Source organism: Alligator sinensis, unplaced genomic scaffold (genome assembly GCF_000455745.1).
Source record: "Alligator sinensis unplaced genomic scaffold, ASM45574v1 scaffold368_1, whole genome shotgun sequence".
Lineage (NCBI taxonomy): Eukaryota > Metazoa > Chordata > Crocodylia > Alligatoridae > Alligator > Alligator sinensis.
In genome coordinates this window covers 1,680,502-1,695,595 of record NW_005842025.1, presented here as the reverse complement: position 1 = coordinate 1,695,595, position 15,094 = coordinate 1,680,502, and the positions used below count along the sequence as shown (strand labels likewise).

At 45.5% G+C, this 15,094-nt stretch overlaps 1 protein-coding gene across 7 annotated transcripts in view; it reads left to right on the top strand.

Annotated features, from left to right (window-relative positions):
- TOX2 (TOX high mobility group box family member 2) overlaps nt 1-15,094 on the top strand; it is a 381,887-nt gene that overhangs the window by 218,585 nt on the left and 148,208 nt on the right. For 6 of the 7 annotated variants that reach the window (XM_006022250.3, XM_014519287.2, XM_025202442.1 and 3 more), the window contains one exon: nt 364-609. The exons of the other annotated variant lie outside the window; for it this stretch is intronic. In XM_006022250.3, the coding sequence (XP_006022312.2) occupies nt 364-609 (246 nt within the window). The remainder of the gene's footprint in view (nt 1-363; nt 610-15,094) is intronic. 7 annotated transcript variants of the gene reach the window in all.

The following is a 15,094-nucleotide window of genomic DNA, read 5'->3' as shown; positions in this document are numbered from 1 at the left end:
GCATAACTACTCCTAGATCATCCCTTACCAATACTTATTCAATCTTTTCTTGAACACCTCCAATGATGGAGAGTCCATAACTTCCTTAGCCAGTCTGTTCCACTGCTTCACTCTTCTTCTAAACAGTGAAGAAATTTTTCCTGGAACCCAATCTAAGCCTACTTTGTTGCAACCTCAAGCTACGTTCATCTCTTCAGCAAAAGAGAAAAGGTGTGCCTGCATCTGAGACTGGGATTGTCATTGTGACAATTATTTTATCATGGGGGTGTGCTTTGAAATTTCTTTATGTAAATTGTTGGGTGGGGGTTGCTGTAGCAGGAGAGTAATATACTGTATTGTGAAAATGTCCTTTTAATATTTTAGACATATAATGGTCAAAACGAGAATAATGAAGACTATGAAATCCCTCCTATAACTCCTCCTAATCTCCCAGACCCCTCACTCCTTCACTTGGTGGATCATGAAACTGGATATCATTCACTGTGCCACAGCCTCCCTCCAGCTAGCCTGATACCAGCATACTCCTATCAAAACATGGACCTTCCAGCCATCATGGTATCAAATATGTTGAGTCAAGATGGACATCTCCTCTCTAACCAACTACCTACTGTAAGTAGTTTTTCTTCTTTCACCTGTTACCCTGTTTTATTTGATGCATACAATGCACTGAAGGTCATCAACATTGTGATAAGGTTGATTTGAGAAGGATATTCATACATAGACTTTATGAACCTGGGATCAAATTAGTCAGTTAGCTTAGGCCAAAGCTGCTTTTGATTCAATGGGGAATGCATTTCAAAGATACAGATATAGATGGTATGATTGACTCCACTGCAATCATTTGCATGTCTGTGTTCAGCATGACTTTTTATTTTATTTTATTTTATTTTGTGACTTCCTAGATCCTGTTAATATTCTAGTAGCATTCAAAGGGCTGGTTTTGTATTTTGTACTTGGTGCATAATGTCTTACACATGCATTTTGGATGTGAAGGTTGTGAAGTGCACATGCTTTATTTTTCCTACATACTTTGGTTTGATCACCAGCAATGAAACTCCCAAAAAGACCCCAGGCCACTGCAGTGCCAAAAATCTTTTGAATAATACATGTAACATTAGCTTCATTCCTAATATTGTGTAATGGGAAGGCACATCTCACTGGGCTGATGGCCAGTTGCATACCTTAAGCTGTACTTTATGGTATGGTTTCACAGGTGACTGGTGCCTCCCAAGTCTGGGGGTGGGTACCAGATTGCTGATGGGGGTGGGGTTTCCCAGCGGCCGATTGCCAACCTGGGTGGGGGTCCCCAGTGGCCAATCAACAAGCCAGCAGCGAAACCATAAGTATACTTCCAGTTTTGCGGCTGGCACTTCCAAGGGGTGCACAGCCAATCTCAGGGGGGTCACATCCACCCACTTGCACCCCTTACACGTTGCCAATGTATAGTTTTAAAGCCCACAGCAAAAGAAAATGGTCCATCTACAGGCCAATTTTTGCTCCCCTGACAGTCATTGAAGCTTTGTAGCTTAGTGGAAATGGAGTAGAATCCGTCCCCATACCTTCAAATTTAAATTACCTTGTGGATTACTGGGGAGTAAGGTAATACCATCTGAAGTTTCATATTACTCTAGTTCAGGAACATGTGGATAATGAATTAAAAATGTAGATCTGAGAAAAAGCCAATGGACTGATTTAATGCAGGACTGAGATGTGTTCAGCGTTGAAGCAACAATGTTATGCAGGGCTTTGCCTTTATTTCACCAGCAGCATTGAATTCTTAATGAAGTTGTTAAATAGTGTTTTCTTTCTTAGCAGATTTAAGTACTAGTAGGTTTCCTATATTGTTTGCTTTTAAGATCATTGATTTCCATGGGTGTCACTGGAATACATCAATATCAAACAGAGATGATTTTGCTTAATTAACATGCTAACAACTCCATAGCAATCCTGGCTAAAGAACATTTGCTTTTGCGTCTCTTAATAGATAAGATTTTAGGAAAAAATAATATTCAAAAGGGATATTGTCACCAAAGTTCCCCTAATTCTTGATGTGCGCTCACTTTTCTTTTTTCCTTCCTTTCTTTCTTTCTTTGTCTTAAAATTGGTATGCTTAAGAAAAAGATCATGTTTTGCCTATCAACATTGAAAATAAACATCTTTTTTAAATTAAATATTACATAAGGCTCCTCTTTAGCTTGTAGGTTCTTAGGTGATTAAAACATTCATTTCGGAGACAAAAAAGAGTCAATTTTGCATGAAAGATTTTTCCATAGTTGAATTTAAAGTGCAGCCCCTGTGCTTGACCCCTATTTTCATAACATGATCATTTTATCCTTGTTGATTGTCTCATTTTTAAGAGGTGATATTGCACTTATAAATCAGTTTCTAAAATACCCAAAGAAACAAAAATAGTGGGATTTATTAAGCGGCTTCTGTATGTCTGAAATAATTTATTTTGGAGTAGTCCTTGGAAAATGTTCTCTTTCTTATTTTATGGTTCTGTTTTACAAATGCAACATTGTGACAATAAATCAGGATTGAGGCATGGAAGATAAGAAGGGGGCTTAGTGTGCTTTAAACATAGAATAGAGAGACTAAGATTTGTTTCCCCCTTACAACTAAAATAAAAAATCCAGTGAACCCTGAATTTTTCAGTTGATAGTGAATTGAAAGTGTTTGGTTTTAAACCAAAGCCTTTGGAGGTACAATTTATCTTCAAGGGTCCTAACAAGATATGAGGGTAGATGGGGGAACGAACTGTGCTGCAATTTTAGGTCAAAATGAAATCCTCTTTTGCCCTGCTGCCAAATGTTTTTTTCTCTGCCATCAAACTTTTTATTGAAGGCAAAAGAGGTTTTCTATCCTTCTCCACAACAGAGATAAGCCAAATTGTGTTTTTGGATGAACAGAAAGGGTCCCCACTCATTGCAATTCGTGCACATGACAGGGTATCATTTATCCCAATGTGCATTTGTAATTCCTATTAGCATTAATTGGAGTTGTGGTGAATTTATAGTTTGGTTACCCCAGGGCACAGTCCAGCGGGGAGGTGGAGCAGCATGGTGCACCAGACAGGAAAGCACCCTGCCTGCATGTTCCTGGCTGTCTCCTCCTGAGCAGTGGCTGGAGGCAGGAGATGGGCTGGGCTGAGCTGGGCAGTACTCCTCTTGCCTGGTGCATGGATCAGCCAGGGCAGGGAAGGTGGAGAGTGCTGCTGTGAGCGTGGGCAGGTCACATGTGCATGTTTGTGCACACGTGTGTGTATGTGTGTGTGTGTGCTCACGTGTGTGTGTTTGGCACCCCCTTGGCCATGATGCCCTGGGTAGTCACCCATGTCGCCCACCCCTAAGGCTGGCTCTGTCCATCAAGCTCTATCCTGGTTGGTAATGGTGTAATGAAGTAAGTTGTGCTTCAGATATCACTTGTGTGACATTGCAGGGCATTTGAACTGTGGCAATCCTACTTGAAAGTTAACCACATTCAGATAGATATTTGCCACAGGAAGCATTCATCCATAGGAGGAATGTGTTTATTAACATTTCAGAACCAGAGCATTTATTGCTCTGTATGCAGTGATGGAAAGCCAATCTGGAAAATGAGTCTTGATTGAGAGTTAAGCAAGTAGTATGATGAGATTTGAGCTGTGCTTCTGCTTGCAATAGCTTATGTTCTTTTGGGCCACATGTGGTAAATCTGTATGTTTTCTGCCATTTGTTTCATTTTTATTTCTAAGGTAAGAGTACTTTCTGTAAAAGCATAAAAAACACTGAGAGAAATTCAGGGTAAAAAGTATAAATATTGGTTAGGGCTTCCTTCTAGTAGTAAAGGTTTCTTCATGTATTCTGAGAATCCAAGACCACTAAAATGACATGAGGTAGGCATCACTGAGAGCAACTGGAAGTTTCATTTCACTCCATAGCTTAAAAAATTAATAAGAAAAGTATGAACATAGAATTTTTTGCCTCTGATTCAAGAACATCATAACACTCCCCATATATTTAAACAAGCCCCACAACTCCCCACTGAGATATAAAAATGATTCCCATCTTGCAGGGCCACTGAAACAGAGAAGTGAAACAGTCTGTAGAAAGTACCACAGTGAGTTGATAACAAGCCAAAATAGAATATAGGTGTTCTGACTCCTGGTGCCATACCGTCATGTTTCAAAGGCATGTCAAAATGGGAATCATTTCTTGGTGACACTGGGGATTTTCTAAAGCCCTGGCATTAGGGTCCCCAAAGCTGTATCTTAACAGAGAAGGTTTTGCAAAACCAAAACCAGAGTCACCTTCAAATTTGTTTATTCCTCACCATCCTCACATCCTCTCAAAAGCCTCCTCTTCTCTTCATCTCCTCTTCACCCTGTCTGTTTTTATTTAGTCAAATGCCCCTGAGGGGCACATCCAGATGAGTGTGCATGTACCTCTTGCAGCATCTCAAAACCCTTTGAGACTCTGCAAGAGGCACATGTGGGAACAAAAAAATGTTCAGCACGGGGGCAAAATTAGACCCCTGGATATACAGGGTCAAAAAATAGCCCAGGGAAAAAAAGTGGGGCAGGGCATGGTCCAAGACCGTGCCCTGAGGCAATTGGAGGCTTGGGTCCTCCACAGAGATGCTCTGGTAGCCAGTCAGAGGCTGTGGTTGGTCCTCACCCCATGCTGAAGCTGCAGGGAGCTGGACCCGGGCTCCGATAAGCATGGGGTGGAGGGTCTGGAGGCTGGGGCTGGGTGGGGCAGCCATCAGGAGTCTGCAGGTGCAAACAGGGGCTGGGGCTGGGTGGGGCAGCCATTGAGGAGTCTGGGGGTACAAGCAGGGGATGGGGCCAGGTGGGGCAGTCATCGGAGGGGCTGTAGATGCTGGTGGGGGATGGGGCCAGGCGGGGCAGCAGTCTGGGGGGCTGAGGGAGCAAGCGGGGGTTGGGCACGTGGGCCCTGCTGGGGGAGGTGTTAGCCCCTGAGGGGGGCATGTGACCCCTGTTAGGGGGCTGTAGCCCTGTGGGGGGGAAGTCCGTGAACTGTGCGGGGGGACTGCACCCTGCAGGCCGCAGGGGACCCACCCCTCCTGAGCAGCTCCCTCCCCACATGATCCACACACCCCACAGCTCCCCACATCCCTCCACAGACACACACATCCCCTCACACCTCTTTCCACCCCCTTCCTGAAAACCCCACATCTCCCCAGCACACACCCTGAGTGCCCAACTACCAGACAGGATGAGACCAGCTGGCCAGAGCTGTGGCTACAGGGGCAGTTATCCCCACATCCTGGCTAGTGAAGGGGTCAGGGGGATCTCTAACTGCTCTATGGTAAGAAAATCAAAGGCAAACAGCAAAACATATAGATATTTAGAATTCATTTTATTATGATCATAGAGACGCTGGTAGGCTTCCAAATTGTTTTAACACTGTAGATCTATCAATAAAACATTTCCCAACTGTTCACTGTCTTTCTGTCTGTCTCTCTCTCTTGCTCTCTCTCTATATATGGTGGTCTTTTGTTTTAATTGTGGAGGAACATGGATTTTGGGGTGTTTTACAGAGTGACTTTGGGATTTGTTTTTATCATGGATTTTTCAGTTTTCAAGTAGGAAACACCAGATTTCCTGCGAGGGAGGTAAATGGCAGGACCCAGGCAGAAGAGCCTGCTCAAAGCTGGCACCTTGGACTCAGCTGGAGGTGGCTGACCTCCTGGCCAACTGAGTCTAGAAGGACATGTTTTGATGGTTCAAAGCAGGCCACCACACCCAGAACATCTTCCAGCTGATAGTTGCTCAGATGACAGGGCAGGGGCACACATGGCAGTAGTGCCGCACAAAGGCCAACTCTGCAGCCACAGCCCACGGGCATCTGGCCCAGATGGCAGATGCCTCTACTGGCCTCTACAGGTCTGGCAGGTATGCAGCCTTGGGGCCACATGCTGTTGCATGCTGTCACAGATGGCAGCAGGTCACAGTCACACAGCAGCCCCCACTGCCAGACTGCTGCAGTTGGTAGAGGTTGCAGGGATCTCAGGGCTGTTTCAGCAGTCCATCTGGCACAAGGGGTAGTGTCACCAGGTACCAAATAGCCGGGCCCCAGAAGCTCCTGACAGTGAGTAGCTCTGAGCTACTTGCTAGGGCAGCTTTTTGTACCGATGGGGCCAGGACAGGGCAGCTTTTTACACTGCTAGCCCCAGGCTTTAGCACCCCCTGGCTGCAAATCTAAGAGGATCCAGGCAGGGTTATTTTGTCCCAAGTGGCACAACTTGCACCACACCAAAGTGCATGTCCGAGCGCATGCGCTGAGGCAAAAAGGCCTGGCTCAAATTTGCACTGCTTCTATTTGAGCTCCTGCAAGCGCACATGCCTGCATGTGTGGATGCACCCAGGGAGGAAGTACAAGGGTTACAGAAAAGGATCATGTGTAAAATCTTTCTCCGTTGAAGTCCACAGAAATTTCTAACTCTGGTGTGGTAAGGATGGTGAAAAAAAGGAAATAGATGGGGAATGTTTCAGTCACAGGTGAGGGAAGAGAGTGGAAGGTGGTAAATGAAATAAGGTAGAAAAGGCAGAAAGAATACAGGAGAACAGACTGTATTGGACTGGCAAAGGGCCCAGAAAAATTAGAAGGTGATTTAGTAGGAGAGGCAAAAAAGTATTGGTGGGAAAAGATATTTTCTTTGGTGTTTTTAACAGTCCCCCTCCCCCCCCCCCGCCCCCCCATCATAACCCTCAAAATGCCAGGGGAGAGAGCAGGAAAAAAAGGAGAGAGGGGGAGAAAAAAAACTGAATAACATATTCTGTTGTTAAGAAATTAAACGGTTTGAAAAAAGAAAGAAAACTTCCCAGTAGAAATGTTAACTAAGGAGAAAGAAGTTACTCCTGACAGAAAAAAAATATGTAGTTTTAGCAGAATACTATGAAGAAGCTCTGATCAGCACTTTTTCTGGCTGGAGTGAGCCACTGCTCATCTTGCTCTACAGTCAAAAGGAGGAAGTGATAGGGAAAGCATGGAACACATGCTTTGGTGTCTTAGATGAGGATCATGTCCAAGTTGAGATTATTACAGGTAATAAATAGCATGTCACAAACATTGCAGCTTAGAAGGAAGTGACTGGAGGTAGCACAGAACCAGACCTAAGAAAACCCAAGGTAAAATGGCTAAGATAGCTAGTGAGGTCAGGAGCATGCTGGGTTAAAGAGCTGTTGTGAATAAATGAGTTTTCAGAAGGGATTTGGCAGAACATATTTGACAGAAACAAAGGGTGATAAAGGTCAGATCCAAAGAATTTCCAGTGCAATGCAAACATATTTCCATAAATATTAGATCGCAGGCTGAACAAGTCTCAAAATATCTGTGTTCCTTATTGTACGTGACTATCCTCTGAGTCACTAAGCATTTGACCATGCTCTATCCATAAAGGTACTCTCTGTTGCACCCAGAGCACATGAGAGGTTAGGCTCTGTGGGGAACTTGGGCAAAATGTCATTGAACAGAGATTAGAACTGTCATTCATGTTTGTTCCTCCTGAGACCTCCAGCGTTGCCTTGGGCTGGTTTTCCCTCTCAGTATGCAGAACCACCCAGACCCCTTTTGTACTGGGTTTCTCTTCTTCCCCCACAGTTCACACAGCGAAAGGGAGAAAGTGCAAGGCCTGTGGAATGGTTCAATTCCCATACCTCTCATGCTCTTCATAGTGACCCTGCTGGTCAGCTGAGGGGCTCAGATCCCAGGTACAATATTTCTTGGGCCCAGTTTGGGAGTGCATCCCTGACTGTCACTTTCCCTTAGAATCAAAGAGGGTAGCACTGTTTCAAACCTGCTCTTAGAAGATTAATGTCCCTGAACACCAGGAAGAGAAACAGCAGTCCCATGACACTGGCTCCTTGTTCTACAACCCAGCGCTAACACAATCTCAGGCAAAGTATATTACAACACTGGGGGTGTGTAAGCTTACTGCACAGGAAGCTTTCCCTGGGAGCTCATCTACACATGTGCCCATCAAGAGCAAATTTGTTCCTGATGAGAGCAGTTCAGTGCAGGGCTACTCCTGCCTTGCTTTGCTCTGCCCCCCTATAGCAGCCAGGGGGAGCTCCATGCTCCCCTAGGTGCTAGCCCCAGTCTGGCAGGGAGCGCCAGGGTCAGGCCTGGGTTCCATGGGGCAGAGGGAGCTGTCTCACCTCCAGGGCAGCTGCCTCAGCCTCACACCCCAATCAGCGGATCAAGGTGGGCTGGGAAGCAGATGCTGGGAGGCGACAGTTTCCCAGCCCCTGCTGCCTGGGATGACTGGGAGCAATTAGTTCCCAGTCAGCTGTCTACGTGTGTGCTACTGCGCAGTAGGTACTGCATGGATAATCTACTACAGCAAGAGCTGTGTTATCCAGCACTTTATCAACTGGAAAGCTCCACTAACCGGCATCCAAGAGATGCTGCAAAAGCAAAACCAGAAGTCCCACTTTTGTTTTCGCAGCCGCAAGCTGAGTTCTTCTCCTTCACTTTTTTGGCACATGGCCTGGAGCAAAGCAGCCTGTGTGAGGCAAAGGAGGCTGTGCAGGGCCCTCTCCCTATTCTCCAGCACACTGACGCCAAGGAGTGCACCAGAAGGTGCACATTTGATTAACCGGCATATTTGATTAACTGGCATCCCCCATTCCCAGGGGATTCCGGATAACAGAGCTTTTGCTGTACCTGTATCTACAGATAGAAGCCAACTGCATAGTATACTCATTTACTGTGCAGTAAATTCTGTGACCATGTAGATGGTGATGCTTTACTGTGCAGTAGATTAGTGTACTGCCCAATAAAGCGTCTCATGTAGACGTTCCCAGCAAGCGTGAAATAAATAGGGCTTTCTTGCCTTGGATTATGGCAGACAACAGGATACACTGAGTGGGTTTAAATATTGCAGGTACCATTGCTGAAATATCTCCCCTTTGCTCCTCTCCTGCAGGTTCTACCACAGAAAACATTAGCATTGCTATTCCATATGTTATTGTGTAGAGGGGAACATCAGTATTTGGGGAGCTTCGAAATGATAATTTTTGCAAGTACTGGCATTTAAGTGATAACTGCTGTCTGATAAAAGTGGCTAGTGAAGATGTCTGTATCTAGGTTGTCTAATACTTTTCCTGATAAATGATTCTTTTGACTGTATTTGAGAAGTTCTAATATCTCCACTGATTGTAGCAGGTAGAGGTGCACCGATACTTTGGTCCGACATTGGATCAGTACTGATATAAAGAAAATTGGCTGTATTGGAAATCGGCCCAGCTGGGGTGGGGCAGGTGTGGGATGGAGGCATGGCTCATGGGGGACGAGGTGGCTCCTGCCATTGCTTGCACCTCAGGAGAACACAGGGGATCCTGTGCCCCTGGATCTGCGCAGGGCGGATGGGATGCAGTTGCGGGCTGGAGCCGGAGTTGCATGGGACTCTTCTCGCCAGAGGCTGGGCTTGGAGTGGGTGCTGGCAGCTCTGGGAGGGGGCTGCAGCCACCCCAAATTACACTGCAGCTCCACTCCCTGCCCCTGCCCCTGCCTCAATGTGGGGGGCATTGATCTCTCCGCCCATGCCCCTTCCCTCCCTCTTCCCCTTCCACCACATGGATTTACCAGCTGGAGGCAGCTGTATCGGAAATCAGATCAGTATTGGCCAATATGCCTCCTTAAAGCCTTTTCACTAAACAAGTGCCCGTTCTTTATCCCATGAAATTCTGTTCAGGTTTTCCTGAGATACAAACTATTGAAAATCAGCAGCCACTTATTTTCCTTGTGTTCCTCGGGAAAATGTTGGCAGTCTGCTGATGTGATTGTGCAGGTTCTAAGACTAGTCCCACACTGTTGCCAAAGTAGTAGTAACAGGGGCAGTAGCCACTGTACTGACAATGCCCAGAAACTAGTAGAGCAGCTGTAGTGATAAATGCAATGAAAAGTTAAGTTGGATTGGGTACTCTCTTCCAAGAGTGCAGCACCCAGCCATGACACATACCCTCAGTTGCCCAGCCCTCCCCCAATCCTTTCTGGGGCACATGGAATGGAAATTTCCTTAATTTAATGGGGAAAGAATACCTACCTTGGTCTTTTTTTACCTCTTCCTTGGGCTCCACGCCTCGTACCACTGGGATCATAGCCATCTTCTGTTAGTAGATCTGCAACTCAGATGTTATGGGTCTGATCTGCAGTACAGAGGGTTTTGGGCTTACACCTGCTTCGTGAAGAAGGGAGTTCCTTCACTTGCAAAGAATAGGATTACCTTTTCCCTTTAAAAATTGGAAAGTACATTAAGAAGCCCATTCTGTTCAAAGACCATAAATTTTGTGAAATCAGGCATTCACAAATTAATATAAATTTCTGGTTGCTTCTGAAATATTAATTGAGTCTTCTTGTATAAATGCACTGTGATGAGACACTGTTTTATTTACATGACCCTGACTCATCTGGCACAAAGGGGCAGAACTAAGATTGCAAAGGTAATTGTAAATTTGGGATTTCCTAAGAATGAACTGCTTGACTTTGCAACCTAAATAACCTTTTAATATTGCATCAGGGTCTAAGAAATACAAATGAAGGCAAATGAAAGAACCCAAATCTAAATGTAGCAGGCTTGCCTTTTGGAGCTTGGGTTGAGTCCCAGGCTTGAAATCTTGCTGTTTTGATTGGTGGAGCTCATTCCCCAATCAGGAGGCAGCAAGAGGAGTTCAGTCATGCCCCTTTCCTAAGGGGAGGAGGAGAGGAGTTCCACCCCTCCCCCTCCCTTGGACCTGATTGATGACTGCAACACTCAGGTCCAGAAGACTTCAGGGGCGGAGCCCTGGAGCATATAAAAGGAGCTGTTTGCCCAGCATGAGGGGAGCACATCCGGGAGAGAGAAGAGTGGAGCTTAGAAGAGCTGAGGAGAGCTGCTCAGCAGGGCGAAGCAGTAGCCCAGAAGTGCCCCTGAAGACTTCCATCAGCGGGGAACGGCGGATGGCTCCAGCAGCTAGGCTCTCAGTATGCAGCACGGCACAGGGCATCCAAACCCTGGGAGCTGTGAGAGGTGGCTCAGGTCTGCAACGTCTGGCATGCGGCCAGAGACACAGTGCACAGGATGGTGCACAGAGTAGGACCTTTGGAGCGCTTGGGCAGCTCAGGTCCTCAACCCCCAGAACGAGGCTGGGAACTTAGTGGAGGAGGCACTGCATGGAGGGTCGAGGAGCGGACTGAGCCTGGTGCTACACGAGGCAGCCCAGGCCTCCGCCCCATAGCAAAAGGTTGAGTCCAGAGTGCCAGATGGTGATTGGGCTACTGAGCCAGCCGACAGGGCCAAGCCAGAGGCCTCAGAAGCCCTGCATAGCAGAGCCCTGTTCCTGGGTACAGCGACACCCTGAAGCCCACTGCAGGCGAGAGAGCCGCCTGGTGCAAAGGATGAGGACCACCCTCCAGGCCTGGGAGCCATGAGTTGCAGGGAAAAGAGGATCCCCACACGGGAAGGGAGTTCCCCCCCCTTTAGTTAAGGGCTTCTGAAAGGGGAGGTCCCACTGAGAGGGCCCCCCTAAAGTTACCAGCTTCTTTGTAGGGCTTGGGAAAAGCCCAAGGGCATTGGGGTTTTCCCTCAGGATTGAGTTTATCTTTGGGGTTTACCTGTTTCAGATCAGATAGTTACCTATGACTTACCTGTATCTGGAGCACTGGTATAAGGCTTTCTGTCATTTACCCAGAGGGTATTGTTTGTGTTACTGGTTTAGATATGTTATAAATATATATATATAGTACATATGTTTGTATCCATGTTCCTTTCCTTTGTGATAAGTTAATGTAAATAAATGTGTATATAGTTAAGTCCCCTGACTGTCCTGGCCTGGATCTATAGGGACGGAGGGAAACTGAGAGGTCTGCAGTTCTCACCCCACAACACACCTGCCAGCTAACAATTCCCTTCAATTGGAGAAGGAGAGTATATACCCAAGTTACCTGGGCTACATAAACAATATTCCTATCTCCTACTGAGAAATGGAAACTAAACATAGCCACTTCCTCTGGTTGAGGTTGGTGTCTTACAAAGGCGTGAGCAAAAATTGGGGGGCAGGGAATTAGAGCTCTCTCAGAAAGAGACCTTCTTTCAAATCCTAGGGGCATTCAAATGTAAAGGATTATCAAGGTTTGTGAACTCACTGGGGCAGGGTTCCTTATGCTTTGCCAAGCATGAGACTGACTAAATTCTGAATAATAAATAGGACCATTTGTAGACGTACTTACTGTTTGCATCACATAGTTCAAATCAAATTTCAATCTGAATTAAGGGACTCTCAAGGGAGTTTGCCCTCTTCTTCACAGACCCATAGCCCATGTGCTTGGGGAGCCATGGGAGCTTAGTCAGGATCAGTATCCTGATGGATATTTGATATCGGTCAGTATTCTGGCTGATATTTAGTCACTGTGAGGTGCTGTTGGCACATTTGACTTTGTAAAGGTGTTACTTTGAGCCTGATAGCCTCTGTTGTGTTACAGAAACCGAATTGAATTTCCCTTGACAGGATTCATATTTGCAATACTTATCTGCATTCCTGAGGAATGCTTATCTGAGTTTCTAAGGACTGTTTTTTTCCTAAAAGCAACACCATATATACATGTTAATTAATACAGTTTAAATGGCCTAATTTGGACTGCTCTAGCCTGCATTAACCTTAATCCTCACTCAATGAGGATTAGTTCATTTGGATTGGAGATAATTTTAATTCAGACTATGGGCATCCATGTGTATATAGTGATGGCTGTAGTTTGGATTAAACCTAGGAAAACAGAGCATTTGTACACATGCATGTGCCACAGCGCCAGGTGCTTTTAAAAGCACTTGGCATTGTGGCACGTGCATGTGTATGAATGGTGAAATGTGCATCAGCATTGAGAAAATGGCAGTGGCCCACTTTTGAACTAAAAGATATAAAAGGTGTTTTAGTTCAAAAGAGCACCATCGCCGTTTTCTGCATACTGACACCCATTTTGCCATTTATACAAATGCACATGATGCAGCACCAGGCACGTCAGCTTGCATGCTCTGCAGACAAGATTAATCAAATCTGCTCCGATGCACTGGATTTCTGGCGTGCCTGAGCAGACAAAGGTACGTGTATAAATGCTCGTAATGTCTATAAACAGCCTACATTATTAGCAGCACCTGATAATAGCTGTTTGTAACCTTTGGAGGGCCTTGTGAGTGTATGTGTCTGTTGTCTCTCATTCTCCATCTTCTCTTGCATTGCTGAATGTGCCATTGCTCTGTGTCCCTCTCCAGCTCTCTCTCATTATTGCTTCCTTTCTATTTCTTTTGCCCTTTTTCCAAAGTGCTGCAATTCTGAGCCCCTTTGGTTCTCTTCCAGCTTCCCCTCCTGCACCAATTAGTATCTTGTGGCCCAATCCTAAAAATAACTATTTCCCATGAATACAGCTATTCCTCCACATTGTCAGCAGGACTGGATAGATATAACTTTTTGCAGGATCAGGCTTTTACTCATCTCTGTTTCTTTTCCCAGGACTTCTTACATACTCTATTCTACATCCTTGCCCTCCTGAGTCAGATGTATAGTGCATATAATGTTATGTTTTTGTCAGGTCTGGTCCAAATGTCAATGAGAGTTTTAGTACTTTACTTTTAATGACTATTTGTTTCCTGTTGTGTTGTTGCGTTGCGTTGCGTTGCGTTGGCCGACATTCTCAGTCATAGACAGTGATGGTGCCAACCTCTTTCCGGTGAGGGGGCTGAGTGGGGGCTGAGGCCCTACGGACTGCAGGTGGCAGCGAGTTGGGGAGGGGAGGTGGTGCTGGGGCGGTGCTGGTATGGGTGGCTATGGGGTGACTAAGGCAAATTTTAGGGTGGCTATAACACTCCCAAGCCTGTGCCCCCCCCCCCGGGTGCCACTCCAGATCTGATCTATTTTCCATAGATCAGAACCCCATTGTACTAGGTAATGTATGAATGTAGTAGCAGCCTAACTAGAGTGGGGCAAGTGAGGCAACAGCCCTGGGTGGGGATTACACAGGGATGTCAGAATCCCGCCATGCATCTTTACTACAGCAGAGGCAGCCTTGCACTGCCCTTGCTCAGCCATAGGAGCAGCACCACAGCCAGAAGTGCATCAGGGGCAGGGAGAGAGTGGAATGCTCTCTCCCAGGGAGTTTCTCACAAAGCAGGTGCAGTCCTGTGCCCAGCAGTATATCTGGGGAGATGGGGAGCGAATACCACCCCAGGTGTCCAGGGATCCCACACCCCATGGTTGCTACTGCCTGGGTTCTTCATACAGTGAAGGCAGCAACAGCAGTAGTAGCTGTGTTCCTTGCACAGAGCCAGGGAAAGTAAGACTTCCCCTGCTCTCCACTCTGAAATGATGAGCATACCACCCCTCCCCCACACTGAGTGCTGAATGAACTTGTTATGCCTCTGGATCATAGACCAAAACTGTCCTTCCTTCCAGCACTTACAATCTTACTGTAATTGATTTTGATGAGTGCTGGGAACCGAGTAGAAAATGACTAGAAAGCAAGTGATACAAGTCAGTCTTTTCCTGGAGATGTGAAAATTGTTGAAGTAGTTTCTAGCATGATAGCATAATTTGTGCATTGTTAATAAATACTTTAAATATATAAATATTCAACCGCATATTTTAAACCATTATCTATTTAAATGGTATCTACTTAAAATATACTAAAATATTACTTGCAGTGCAGTACCATCCCTTTAGAAGAAGATTTAAAGGAAGAACGTCATTAATATTTTTATTATTGTTATTGCCGTTGGAATGACAGCATCTTAAGATCTAAGTGCTGTACAAACAGATAATAAGCAACATGTCTTTCCCCACAGTCTAAATAAGAAAGGCAGGCATAGGGTTGAAGGACAAATAAAAAATAATTTATTTAAACAATATTTATTTAAAATACATACTTTTAATTTAAATATCTTTTTAATTTACAGCAGTGTGTGAATCTGAGGCCAGATCCCTTCCCTTTCCAGATATACATCATTGTGGCATCCCATAGTTCAAGTTTGGATTTACCCAAATGGCTTAGATTAGTAAAACTAAACTATTTTCATTGAACAATGAACTCTAGCTTTCCCTGTCTCTCTCTCTCTCTTTCTTTTT